At 37.9% G+C, this 14921-nt stretch overlaps 1 protein-coding gene across 1 annotated transcript; it reads right to left on the bottom strand.

Moving 5' to 3' along the window:
- Positions 1-434: 434 nt before the first annotated feature.
- On the bottom strand, positions 435-8685 carry LOC104661904 (olfactory receptor 10A2-like). Its single transcript, XM_010362736.2, has 2 exons — positions 8630-8685; positions 435-1483 (listed from the first exon to the last, which is right to left on the bottom strand). Exons 1-2 carry the CDS (start codon positions 8683-8685, stop codon positions 508-510), a joined length of 1032 nt encoding a protein of 343 aa, XP_010361038.2. The 3' UTR covers positions 435-507.
- Positions 8686-14921: the final 6236 nt, after the last annotated feature.

Raw genomic sequence — 14921 nt, 5'->3', positions numbered from 1 at the left:
AGAACTAACACTGCTTAAGGGCATGAGAATTGAAGTAAGATGGTGAGGAGAGTGATGTGTTGGGAGAGATCGTGAGATTTTCTATCTCATGAATGGAGAATCAGATCTGACCACAGGAAGAAAAGTGACAAGATAATTTTTAATGGGTTTTACCCTCTGTTACTATGTATGCCCCCATGTTATAATGACAAGCAGTTTCATATTGTGCACAATGCAGGTGACTACAGAAATATAAACACCTGGAAATAGTTGGCCACAGAAGTGCTGTCATACAAATTGAAACAAGAAAAACAATGTAAGTCTACATTGGGTAGGAGGAGGAGTTTTCATAGTTGGTGGTGCTAGGTCGAAACTACTTCTGTGCTCTTTTCTCTCACTCAGCTTTCCAAAAGCCATTTCAGCAACAGGACTTCATCTCATTGGAGATGTGGAAAGATGCAGAGAGGAATCTCAAATCTGGGACTGACTGTTTCTCATCCAGTAAAATGTAGCCTTACTTCCTAAGGTCTATGGGATACAGTTTCTGAGGGCTAGGGTCTTGCAGACCATCCTGATGAAGGCATTCTTCACCTCGTTATTTCTCAGGCTATTGATAATGGGGTTCAACATGGGAGTCACAACAGTGTAGGACAATGATAGCAGCTTCTTGCTTTCAGGAGAATTATTTGATTCAGCCTGAAAATATGTGAGGCTTAACGATATATAGAAAAGAGAGACAACAAGGAGATGTGAGGACCACATAGAGAAGGCTTTATGCTTCCCTTTAGCTGATGGGATCTTGAGGATGGCAGCAGCAATGAGAGTGTAGGAACACAAGATCAGCAAGCAGGGGATCATGACCACCAGAATGGTTCCGATGATGGCGTAGATCTCAAACAGTGCTGTGTATGCACAGACCAGCTTCAGCACAGGTAGGCTGTCACACAAGAAGTGGTTCACCTTGTTGGTGTCACAGAATGGAAAGCTGAAGAGCCACGTGGTCTGCACAGTAGCTACAGGAAAGCCTGGGAACCAAGAAGCAGTAGACAGTTTGGCCCGTGTCCTTTGGTTCATGATGACTGGGTAGTGCAAGGGACTGCAGATGGCCACATAGCGGTCACATGCCATGGTAGCCAGGAGGGAGCATTCAGTCACCCCAAAGAAGAAAAAGAAATACATCTGAGTGGCACAGCCAAGGAAGGAGATGGTTGTGTCCTGGGCAAGCAGGGTCCCCAGTATTTTGGCCACAATGACTAGGTTGAAGCCAATCTCCAGGAAAGATAAGTTTCTGAGGAAGAAGTACATGGGGCTGTGTAGCATGGGGTCGGCTAGGGTAACCAGAATCATGAGGCTCTTTCCCATCAGAGTGACTGGGTAGATGGTTAGAAATGTCAGGAAGAGCAACGACTGTATTTCAGTAGGCAGGGAAGAGAAGCTTATGAGGATAAACTCACTCGTTCTTGTCCACTTTCCTGTAGCCGTAAGTATGGGCAGAAGTCCCCAACTGTGGTCATAGAGAAAGATTCTTGATTGGAAGTCAGATTCTCAATTTGTTTTTCAAATTCCCTCTTATTGTCAGGGAAAGAGGCAGGGTCAGCACCTCAGGAAGAGGAAGGGCCTTGGGTTGTCTAAGAATAAAACATAATAGATAGTAGCTGGAGCCTAATCTGTGACATGGGCCTGAGTCAGCTTCTAGAGGAGCTGATATTTCTGTTCACACATTAAGTTATTCAGAAAGGTCATGCAAAGTCAGAATCACAAGTTTCTGAAGGGTTCATCAAAGGATACATTTTGGGAGAAAGTGATATTTCTGAAAACGCTTAAACTTATGAAACACACCGAGTGTTTATAATCTTGTAAAAGAACACATACATTTAAATTTATCAAAACTTTAGAAATATATTTATAACTATCATGAAGAATGCATATAATATTTTTTCTACTCTTCATGAACCTTTCTTGACTGGCTAGAATTTTAGAGGAGGGTGAGAGGTTAGCATGTATTGAGGACCATTTACATATGCATATTTTTGTTCTTTTATATCTCTGGTTTATACACGAGGAAACTGATCCCAGATAATTTAAGAAACACCAATTACATGGCAGATCTTGAATCCAAACCACAGCTATTGGATTACAAAACCCTTCAGATTTTTACTAAATCATGTTTTGCTGGACTTTCATGCCTTATCTGATGAGTAACTCATTAATTTGTAGGAGAATTAGAATTGGGAATTCTGAAAAATCACAGTGAAGACAGACAAAATAAGCAAGAGAACCAACATCATTAGCATTAAGAGGTTTAAGAGATTTCCTAGACACAACTGAATCCCAGTTTTGTATTACTGGTTTCTAATTTGCAGTTGGTTATCTGGAGGCTCTTCTTACTGTATTTGTAATCTAGAATATTGAAGTCTAATGGAGAAATGTTGATATGAAGCTAGAAAATGAAATTGAGAGACTGGGATAAATAAAAAAAGACATGAATATGGTTAGCAAACTATGTTAAAAAATTTAATAATAAAAATTAAAAACATTATAAGGAACAGTAAAAACCAGAACTGACACAAAGTAAAAGAAAAACAAAGATATGGTCAGTGTTTTGGATATATTACATTAATAGACTTATATTACATGCTGAGAATTTCAAACTTTATTTAATAGATGAGGCGATTCACCTGAATATTTGAAGCTGCAGAGTGACATTGTCATAATGCTACATAAAAGGATCGCTCTGACATTGTTGATAGAATGGGATAGAGAAGGGATCAAAAGCTGTAGACATTGGATCAAGAAGACTAGGTGGTATATCTATAATTACCCTCCATCTTTACTCACAATCCATTTTCAAGCAGCAGACAACTTATTTAAAGAGGCTAAATATTGCTCAGGTCTTGGTGAATAATTTGAACTTCAAGATTATGTTTAAAACTCCAGAGCATCTATAAAGGAAAAAACACCATTCTTATAAAAGAATTATAATCAAACTGATCTAAAATTTCTCAGAAATGCTAAACATTAAATGAAGCAATGTCTACAGTTTTTAGCTCAGTTTCAGAAAAACAAATGTAAGTTTAAAAAATAATAAAAGAACCAATGATGAAAGGACAGATCATCTCAACTAGAAAATCTTTCACTGTAGGCCAGGCGTGGTGGCTCACGCCTGTAATACCAGCAGTTTGGGAGACTGAGGCAGGTAGATCACTTGAGCCTAGGAGTTTGAGACCAGCCTCAGCGAGGTGGCAAAACCCCATCTCTACAAAAATATGGAAAAACTATCCAGGTGTGGTGGCATATGCCTGTTGTGCTAGCTACTCAGGAGACTGAGGTGGGAGGATCACCAGAGCTCAGAAGGTTGAGGCTACAGTGAACTGTGATTGTGCCACTGTACTCCAGCCTGGGTGACAGAGTGAGACTCAGGCTCAACAAAAAAGAAAAAGAAAGTAAAGAAAAAAAATAGAAACTCTCTTACTGTCATTCCAAGGCAAGCCAACACTTTTTCTTTCAGAATAAGTAAACAGAGAAGGTTATGGGAGATATGAAGATACAACACTTTAGGTTAATGAGATTAAATCCAAGATATGAAATCAATTGTTTTCCTTTTCAAAAACAAGAGTCTGAAAGAAAGCTGAAAGACATTAAATTGTCTTTATTACTTACTCTCAAAGCCCTATAAAATATTGAATATTGAGGCCAGGCATGGTGGCTCATGCCTATAGTCCCGGTACTTTGGGAGGCCAAGGTGGGAGGGTCACTTGAAGGCAGGAACTTGAGAACAGCCTGGCCAACATGGTGAAACCCTCTCTGTACTAAAAATACAAAAATTAGCTGGCCGTGATGGCACACAGCTGTAATCTCAGCTACTTGGGAGGCTGAGGCACGAGAATCGCATGAACTCGGGAGGCAGAAGTTTCCATGAGCTAAGGCTGCACCACTGCATTCTAGCCTGGGCAACAGAAGGAGACTCTGTCTTAATAATAATAATAATAATAATAATAATAATAAAATAATAATAATAATAATAATAATAGAATATTGAATATGTACTCATGAAAATGACAGTCTCGGGCCAGAAAAGACCACCTGGGGGACAAAACAAAGCCATGATTATTGAAGTTAAACCTGTGGAATAAAATGCCAGAAACTTAAGAAAACTGAGTTAGTCAATTGGAATACAAATTTGAAAAATTACACCCAAGTTACTGGAAAAAAATATGAAAACAAAACAATTATAAGAATAATAATGAAGTAAAATAAAAGAAATAAAATCACTATAACAGGTGTTTCAGAATGACAGAAAGAATGGAGAGGGGTAGAAATAATATCCAAAGAAGTACCAGAGGAAGAATAAATATCTCTGAGCAAATGGAAGAGTTGACTTTTTGAACCAAAAGAATCCCTAAGTACAAAAGAAAATTTTAATATATTCACACAAACATGTTTTTATTTTAATGAAAGATTTTTTTAATTCTGAAAATAGGGAAAATTTCTGATAAGTAATCAAACTGGAAAATGATTAAAACAAAATAAAACAAAGCAAAAGTACCCCCTATAAACCACAGTCAAACAAAAAAATAAAAAGCATTCACCAATAGGGAAATGCATATATGCTTATAAAGACCCCAATGATATATCACTGCACACATATCAGAATGGGTTAAAAAAAAAAAAAAGTGACAACACCAAATACTGGTGAGGATTTGACTGATTGGATCATTCATACATTGCTGATGAAAATGTAAATGGTATCAGAAATGTTCAATCTTTTGACTTCCCTGGGCCACATTGGAAGAAGAAGAATTTGCTGATAAGCTAAAACAAAACAAAAAAAGTCTCAAAAAACAAAATCTCATAATGTTTTAAGAAAGTTTACGGATTTCTGTTGGGACACATGCAAAGCTGTCCTGTTCTGCATGCGGCCCGCAGGGTTGGACAAGCTTGGTACAGCCACTGTAGAAAACAGTTCGACAGTTCTCTAAAAAAACTAAGCATGCAACTGCCATACAACCAGTAATTGTACCTTTAGGTATTTATCCCTGAGAAATGAAGACTATGTTCATATAAAAACATGAATATTCCTCAGTGCTGTATTCATAATAGCCTCAAATTTGCAAAAACCCAGATGAAACAAATCATGATGCATTTATACCTTGATAAACTACTCAGCAATAGAGAGGATGAACTATTGATACATGCAATAACATGAATGAATTTCCAGAGAATTCTGAGTGAAAAAAACAGACATATTTTATTATTCCACTTACATAACATTTCTGTAATGACAAAATTATAGGAATGGAAAAGAGATCAGTGATTGCCAGTGACTAACGAGGGTAGGGACAAGAGAGAAGCAGGTCTGGATATAAAAGACCAAGGTGGGAGATTTTCCTAGCAATGGAATGTTCTATATCTTGACTGTATTAATATCAACTTCCTGGTAGTAATATTGTACTATAGTTTTTTAAGATGTTACCTTTGGGAGAAACTGAGTAAAGACTCCATGAGATGTCTCTATTATTTCCTACAAGGGCATGCAAATCTACACGATCTCACAATAGAAAGTTAAGACAGAGAGAGAAAGAATACCATTTCTTCAAAGTAAAGGTGACATTTTAACAAGAAGTGAAAGAGAATTAGTTTTTTTTAAATAATCCTCCGCTATGGAGGGACATTTGGATGTTTGCAAATACTTTCATCATTACATGATTTTGTTGACAGAAATGATTATGTGTCCTGTAAAACTCCACATTTACTCACATAAAAAACTGATTAAAAGAATTGCTAATGGATTTTTTAAATCTGCTAAATATAGAGTTGCAATAAGATTTGAACCTATTTTTAAAAATAATAAAAGACAATATCTTCTTAATTTATTTAAAAATTGTCTCCGGAAAAATAGAAATTTCCCAGCCATATTTTAACAAACTCTTTGCATGTTTGTGGGTTGGAATTATTGAATCAGTGTGAATATTTAGTAAGCATAGCCAATTATTTGTTTAGTGCTCACTATTATAGTTATAAATTGAAAATGATAATTAACAGAATGAATGGCTCAATTACGAAGCATGTATTTAAGGAAATACCCTGTAATCTTTAAAGTCATTTTTGAAGAACATTTAATGCTGTCATATAATAATCACCATATAATATTAAATGAAAAACATCACAGCCTGCACACATGTGATACATTTACAATTTTAAAAAATATATGCTATATAAAAAGACTGACAGGCTATATGCAAAATGTAAAAGTGACCTATTTCAAGTGGTAAAAGAAGAGGATTTATTTTCTTATTTTTATTTTTCTGGATTTCCAAATTTTCTACAGTGAGGTATATTTGCTCTGCATTAGCAATAAAAACACAAAAATGAAAATGATGATCATAATAATGATGAAGCTGGCAATATTCCCTGAGTATGTAATATGTTTATGCCTTGTGCTTTATAGTAATTCTCTTAATCATTTTCTCACAACTCTAGGATTTAAGTGCCATTATCCTCTCCATATTAGAGATGAATAAACAAATTTCAAACTGATATGTAATTTTATGTAACCATAATATTATAATAAAATAAAATATAACATTCAATGTAAGTCATTCATTGTAAAATGAACATATATGTTCATTTATATATAAATATATATTAAATACATATATTTTATATAAACATATTAAATATATATTTATATAAATATATATTAAATATATTTTTTATATATAAGAAATTTTGTAATTATATGGAAAATAAATGGCAGACCCTGAACTTAAAACATGAGAAAAATTTATAATTAAAAAATTGGGGTTTTCAACAAGTCATGTGAAATGAACTTAAGCTACACCCGAAATGTTATATTTGGTCTCCCACATCCATCTCCCCTTCTTCTGCTTCACTGTTGAGCTTCTTACTATTTACTGAACCGAGTTCTTTTTGCTTGCCTCTGCCTTTGCATGTGACATCATTTCTGCCTGCACACATCCCCTCCTCTGTCTGACTCCTTCAAATCCTCAAAACTCAGCTCTGTCTGTCATGTGATACTTCCAGATAGGATTAGTAATCTTCTGTATTTTCCTCTATCCTTTAAAAATATTTTTAATTATTAAGCTATTTCTACCACCAATATATATCTCACTCTTTAAACTTCTCCATAGTGTAAACTGCTTAGTCATCTTTATAAGAAGAAGCCCAGTGTTTTTACAGAGTAAGCTATTTATACATGTTTTTGTACAACTGATTGTATAAAGGATTACACAAGTTCTACAAAGTTCATTCTTCTTGGAGTTTTTATTCACCATTAGAATTTTTGTCTCAATGACTGTTCTTTTTTTTTTTTTTTTTTTTTTTGTCAGAACTGCACTTTTACTAGAAGCTTCATTTCTTTTTTTTTTTTTTTTTTTTTTTTTTTTTTTTTTTTTTTTTTGAGACCGAGTCTCGCTCTGTCGCCCAGGCTGGAGTGCAGTGGCCAGATCTCAGCTCACTGCAAGCTCCGCCTCCCGGGTTCACGCCATTCTCCTGCCTCAGCCTCCCGAGTGGCTGGGACTACAGGCGCCCGCCACATCGCCCGGCTAGATTTTTTGTATTTTTTAGTAGAGACAGGGTTTCACCCTGTTAGCCAAGATGGTCTGGATCTCCTGACCTCGTGATCTGCCGTCTCGGCCTCCCAAAGTGCTGGGATTACAGGCTTGAGCCACCGCGCCCGGCCTAGAAGCTTCATTTCATGACAGATGTGTTGTATGTGGTGCTGGCAGAGAAGATTAGGGAGAAGGAGGGGCAGAAACACCTGCTGGGATTCCCATAGAACTTCTGAAAACTACTGGGGAAGAAAAGCTGGTGCCCTGTCTCCAGTGCGGGAGAGGCATTGCAGAAGTTGGCAGCCCGTGGCCAGCCCACAGGGTTCTTTCCAGTTCCTCTAGAACGGGGTACCCAATCTTTTGGCTTTCCTGGGCCACACTGGAAAAAGAAAACTTGTCTTGGCCACACATAAAATGCACTAAAACTAATGATAGCTTATGAGCAAAGAAGAACGCAAAAAAATCTTAAAATGTTTTAAGAACGTTTACGAATTTGTGTTGGGCCACATTCAAAGCCATCCTGGGCCGCATGTGGCCCATGGGCCACAGGTTGGACAAACTTGCTCTAGAGCTTCCCTAGGAACATCCCTTTGCTAATCACCTGACTGTCCCAGGACCTGGAACCCACTCTTCTAGGCCTTCTCTGACTGTAGAATTGTTGTAAAGTAGTAGTTTGCCCTGATGTTCTCCGTCTCATAAATGTTCCACAGAGGCAAGTCTTTTTAGTGTTAATTAGATGAAAATCAAGACCTGAAGGAGGTTGTATATATCCTGTGAAGGTTGTAGGGCCTGGAAGCTTCCTGACTCAGAAAACTTTAGAGGACAGAATTGGAAAAAGCCTGGGTAATATCAGTCTTTCTGTGAACCCAGATCTCACTTATCTTATGAGATAGAATGGGGAAACTGATGCCCAAGGAGAGAGGAACTGATGAGATCTCGCAGTGTGGACAGAAGAATAGAATTAGGTATCCACCAAACTATGATCATATTTCGTGCAGCTGACTAACTGAACTTGGAGAGTGGCCTCTGGTAGATTCAGTCCTTGGAAAAAAAAAAAAAAGACAGAAAAAACGCCTTACCTGTGTCCAACAGGAACATCTGCCTTGTTCAGCTCTGGCTGACATCCATGCTTCATGCATGTCCTTCATGCATGTAATATAACAGCTCTATTTCTGTTCTGGCAAAGCCAAAAGAAGAACCAGGGAAGTCTTATTCCCTGTCCTGGCTGACCTATTAATGGCTAGAGCTGTAGCCAGCTCACTGCTGCCTTGTGTGTCAGAGGCAAGTAAGTGCACTATGAAGTTTGGCCAAGCTCTGGGTACTGGTTTTGGGAGAGTTGTTCCCACCTGTGCCTCTTTTGGCCTTGCTGCTAGTCGAAGGGATGACACCTGTATTTTTCTCCAGGTGTTTCTAGGCTCTTCCTTCCTTTTCTCAGGGGACCTGGTCTTGTTTGAATCTACCATCCTTTGAGAATATATGAATTTCAGATGCCAATAGGATAAAATTCAAGAAAGAAAAACCAAACTCCAGGCTAGGGGAAGCCGCATTGTGTAGAGAAGCACTATAAGAGTTTGAAGTCAGAACAACCTAAATTTGATCTCAGCACTGGAACTCTCTGGCTTGTAATGCTTAGCAATTTTGTTAAACTCACTGAGCTTTGGTTTCCAAATTTCTTAAAGATAACAAATGTTCTTATTTTACAGAGTTTGTGTTATGATGAAATTAAACGACTTATATTAGTTAAACCTATCGCATGCTGAATAATTGTTCATTAAGTATCTACTAAATGTCAAATACTCTCCTAAGCATTAGGTTATGGAAGTAAAATGAAAAACAAAATCAAATTTGGTTCATGTACTCATAAAACTTACATTTTAATGGGGAAATGTAAACTACAATTAGGTAAATTACAAGATAAGAATTAAGAACATATGACCAATATAGCTGTTATTGAATCCAGAAGGAAGAAAGAGGAAACTGTACAGAAAGTGGGACGCAGACATGTAGACTTTAGCATAAGAATTTTTGCTGTTGTTATTTGGTCCTAGGCTGGTCATTGTTAAGGAAAATGTAGGAGACATCAACCCCAGTCTCTTGGGTGTTCAGGTGAATTGAATCTACCTAATTTTGAAATAGCTAGTGAACAGTGCAAGATGGAGATAAAATGATATTAAACTGATCCAGGCTTTTAAAAGCCAGTCATTTTGGAGAAAGGAAAAAAAAAATTCTTTTTTGAAGCAGAGTCTTGCTCTGTCACCAGGCTAGAGTGCAGTGGCATGATCTCAGCTCACTGCAACCTCCGACTCCCTGGTTCAAGCAATTCCCCTGCCTCAGCCTCCCAAGTAGCTGGAATTACAGGCACACACCACCACACCCAGCTTATTTTTGTATTTTTAGTAGAGATGGGGTTTCACCATGTTGGCCAGGATGGTCTCGATCTCCTGACCTTGTGATCCGCCAGCCTCAGTCTCCTAAAGTGCTCAGATTAGAGGCGTGAGCCACAGCGCCTGGCCGAAATTATTTTTTAAATGTAGCACCATTGTTTTAAAAACTTTTAAGTTCAGGGATATATGTCATGGGAGGTTTTCGTACAGATTATTTTGTCACCCAAGTACTAGGCCTAGTATTCATTAGTTATTTTTTCCTGATTCTCTCCCTCCTTCCACCCTCCACCCCATAAGTAGGCCCCAATGTCTGTTGTTCCCTCTTTGTATCCATATGTTCTCATCATTTAGGTCCCACCACTTGTAAATGAGAATAAATGGTATATGGTTTTCTGTTCCTGCTTTAGTTTTCTAAGGATAATAGTCTCCAGCTCCATCCATGTTCTTGAAAAGGACATGATCTAGTTCTTTTTGATGACTGCATAATATCCTATGGTATAAATGTAACACATTTTCTTTATCCAATCTGCCATTGATGGGCATTTAAATTGATTCAATGTCTTTACTATTGTGAATAGGGTTGCAATGAACATACACATGCATGTGTCTTTATGGTAGAGTGATTTGTACTCCTTCGGGTATATACCCAGTAATGGGATTGCTAGGTCAAATGGTAGTTCTGTTTTTAGCTCTTTGAGGAATTCCCACTCTGCTTTCCACAATAGTTGAACTAATTTACACTCCTATTAACAGTGTTTAAGTATGCCCTTTTCTCCATAACCTTGCTAGCATCTGTTAATTTTTGACTTTTTAATAATAGCCATTCTGACTAGTATAAGATGGTATCTCATTGTGGTTTTGATTTGCATTTCTCTAATGATATTGAGCTTTTTCTCATGTGCTTTTGGGCCACAGGTATGTCTTCTTTTGAAACGTGTCTGTTCATATTCTTTGCCCACTTTTTAATGGAGTCTTTGGTTTTTACTTGTAAATTTGCTTACATTCCTTATAGCTGCTGGATATTAGACCTTTATAAGATGCATAATTTGCAAATATTTCCTTCCATTCTATAGGATGTCTGTTACTCTATTGATACTTTTGCTAATGCAGCACATTTTACTTGAAAAATAATGTAAAAAAAAAATCTTGATTTCATTAATAGGAGACTGATTCAAAACTTGCGAATTTTCCATAGACTACAATGGAATACAATGTAACTGGGGATATACATTAATATTCATGTAAAAACTTAAGATGGATACCTAATACCCAGATATTTCTTTCTAATAAAATCTTCCATTAAAAGGAACTCATATTCCCTGGAGAAGTGGTTGATTCTAGGACTGAGGCAGGAAGTGTGCAAGATGATCCTGGAGACTCTTGTAATGCAGAAAGTAAGAAAGTGATGGAAAAAAATCCCACATTATTAGGTATGTCAAAGGAACACAGAAATCAAATGAAGAGCTCCCAGTAGCCAAAGCTGTAATATTTGAGCAAAAAATATGGTAGTATTGGATTATAAACCAAAATATAAAATAAATGTTTATGAGTATATATGATGTAAATAAATGATTGAATAAGTAAATAAATGAGGAAGGCTCAAAAAGTCTGTCTAGAAGAATTCAACATAATTTATTTAGTTACTTTGCCCATGAGGAGGCCCATGACCTCTTTACAAAGAGTACAGTATGAAAAGGGGAGAAAAGAGTAATTGATATGGTTTGGCTGTGTCTCCACTCAGATCTCATCTTGAATTCCCACATGTTATGGAAGGAACCCAACAGGAGGTAATTGAATCATGGGAGTAAGTTCTTTCCCATGCTGTTCTTGTGATAGTGAATTGCTCTCATGACATCTGATGGTTTTACAAAGAGGAATTCCCCTGCACAAGCTCTCTTTTGCCTGCTGCTGTCCACGTAAGACGTGACTTGCTGTTTCTTGCCTTCTGCCTGATTGTGAGACTTCTCCAGCCATGTGGAATTGTAAGTCCAATTAAACCTCTTTCTTTTGTATACTGCCCAGTCTCAGAAATGTCTTTATCACGCGAACGACTCTGTCTGACAGCTTTGGGGAGAGCCGTGGATCTCCCAACGCGGAGGTTGAGATCTGAGAATGGACAGACTGCCTGCTCAGGTGGGTCCCTGATCCCTGAGTAGCCTAGCTGGGAGACATCCCCCACTAGGGGCAGTCTGACACCCCACACCTCACAGGGTGGAGTACACCCCTGAGAGGAAACTTCCAAAGGACGAATCAGACAGGTACACTCGCTGTTCAGCAATATTCTATCTTCGGCAACCTCTGCTGCTGATACCCAGGAAAACAGAGTCTGCAGTGGACCTCAAGCAATCTCCAACAGACCAACAGACAGTACTTCTGACTGTCAGAAGGAAAACTATCAAACAGGAAGGACACCTATACCAAAACCCCATCAGTATGTCACCATCATCAAAGACCAGAGGCAGATAAAACCACAAAGATGGGGAAGAAGCAGGGCAGAAAAGCTGGAAATTCAAAAAATAAGAGCGCATCTCCCCCTGCAAAGGAGCACAGCCCACCACCAGCAACGGATCAAAGCTGGTCAGAGAATGACTTTGACGAGATGAGAGAAGAAGGCTTCAGTCCATCAAACTTCTCAGAGCTAAAGGAGGAATTACGTACCCAGCGCAAAGAAACTAAAAATCTTGAAAAAAGAGTGGAAGAATTGACAGCTAGACTAATTAATGTAGAAAAGATCATAAACAAAATGACAGAGATGAAAACCATGACACGAGAAATACATGACAAATGCACAAGCTTCAGTAACCGACTCGATCAACTGGAAGAAAGAGTATCAGCGATTGAGGATCAAATGAATGAAATGAAGCAAGAAGAGAAACCAAAAGAAAAAAGAAGAAAAAGAAATGAACAAAGACTAAGAAGTATGGGATTATGTAAAAAGACCAAATCTACGTCTGATTGGGGTGCCTGAAAGTGAGGGGGAAAATGGAACCAAGTTGGAAAACACTCTTCAGGATATCATCCAGGAGAACTTCCCCAACCTAGTAGGGCAGACCAACATTCAAATTCAGGAAATACAGAGAACACCACAAAGATACACCTCAAGAAGAGCAACTCCAAGACACATAATTGCCAGATTCACCAAAGTTGAAATGAAGGAAAAAATCTTAAGGGCAGCCAGAGAGAAAGGTTGGGTTACCCACAAAGGGAAGCCCATCAGACTAACAGCAGATCTCTCGGCAGAAATTCTACAAGCCAGAAGAGAGTGGGGGCCAATATTCAACGTTCTTAAAGAAAAGAATTTTAAACCCAGAATTTCATATCCAGCCAAACTAAGTTTCATCAGTGAAGGAGAAATAAAATCCTTTACAGATAAGCAAATGCATAGAGATTTTGTCACCACCAGGCCTGCCTTACAAGAGACCCTGAAGGAAGCCCTAAACATGGAAAGGAACAACCGGTACCAGCCATCGCAAAAACATGCCAAAATGTAAAGACCATCGAGGCTAGGAAGAAACTGCATCAACTAACGAGCAAAATAACCAGTTAATATCATAATGACAGGATCAAGTTCACACATAACAATATTAACCTTAAATGTAAATGGACTAAATGCTCCAATTAAAAGACACAGACTGGCAAACTGGATAAAGAGTCAAGACCCATCAGTCTGCTGTATTCAGGAGACCCATCTCACATGCAGAGACATACATAGGCTCAAAATAAAGGGATGGAGGAAGATCTACCAAGCAAATGGAGAACAAAAAAAAGAGGGGTTGCAATCCTCTTCTCTGATAAAACAGACTTTAAACCATCAAAGATCAAAAGAGACAAAGAAGGCCATTACATAATGGTAAAGGGATCAATTCAACAGGAAGAGCTAACTATCCTAAATATATATGCACCCAATACAGGAGCACCCAGATTCATAAAGCAAGTCCTTAGAGACTTACAAAGAGACTTAGACTCCCATACAATACTAATAGGAGACTTCAACACTCCCCTGTCAACATTAGACAGATCAACGAGACAGAAAGTTAACAAGGATATCCAGGAATTGAACTCATCTCTGCACCAAGCAGACCTAATAGACATCTATAGAACTCTCCACCCCAAATCAACAGAATATACATTCTTCTCAGCACCACATCGCACTTATTCCAAAATTGACCACATAATTGGAAGTAAAGCACTCCTCAGCAAATGTACAAGAACAGAAATTATAACAAACTGTCTCTCAGACCACAGTGCAATCAAACTAGAACTCAGGACTAAGAAACTCAATCAAAACCGCTCAACTACATGGAAACTGAACAACCTGCTCCTGAATGACTACTGGGTACATAACAAAATGAAAGCCGAAATAAAGATGTTCTTTGAAACCAATGAGAACAAAGATACAACATACCAGAATCTCTGGGACACATTTAAAGCAGTGTGTAGAGGGAAATTTATAGCACTAAATGCCCACAAGAGAAAGCAGGAAAGATCTAAAATTGACACTCTAACATCACAATTAAAAGAACTAGAGAGGCAAGAGCAAACACATTCAAAAGCTAGCAGAAGGCAAGAAATAACGAAGATCAGAGTAGAACTGAAGGAGATAGAGACACAAAAAACCCTCCAAAAAATCAATGAATCCAGGAGTTGGTTTTTTGAAAAGATCAGCAAAATTGACAGACCGCTAGCAAGACTAATAAAGAAGAAAAGAGAGAGGAATCAAATAGACGCAATAAAAAATGATAAAGGGGATATCACCACCGACCCCACAGAAATAAAAACAACCATCAGAGAATACTATAAACACCTCTACGCAAATCAACTAGAAAATCTAGAAGAAATGGATAATTTCCTGGACACTTACACACTTCCAAGACTAAACCAGGAAGAAGTTGAATCCCTGAATAGACCAATAGCAGGCTCTGAAATTGAGGCAACAATTAATAGCCTACCCACCAAAAAAAGTCCAGGACCAGATGGATTCACAGCT

This window comes from Rhinopithecus roxellana, chromosome 15 (assembly GCF_007565055.1).
Source record: "Rhinopithecus roxellana isolate Shanxi Qingling chromosome 15, ASM756505v1, whole genome shotgun sequence".
NCBI lineage: Eukaryota > Metazoa > Chordata > Mammalia > Primates > Cercopithecidae > Rhinopithecus > Rhinopithecus roxellana.
This window is presented reverse-complemented; position numbering and strand designations above follow the sequence as displayed.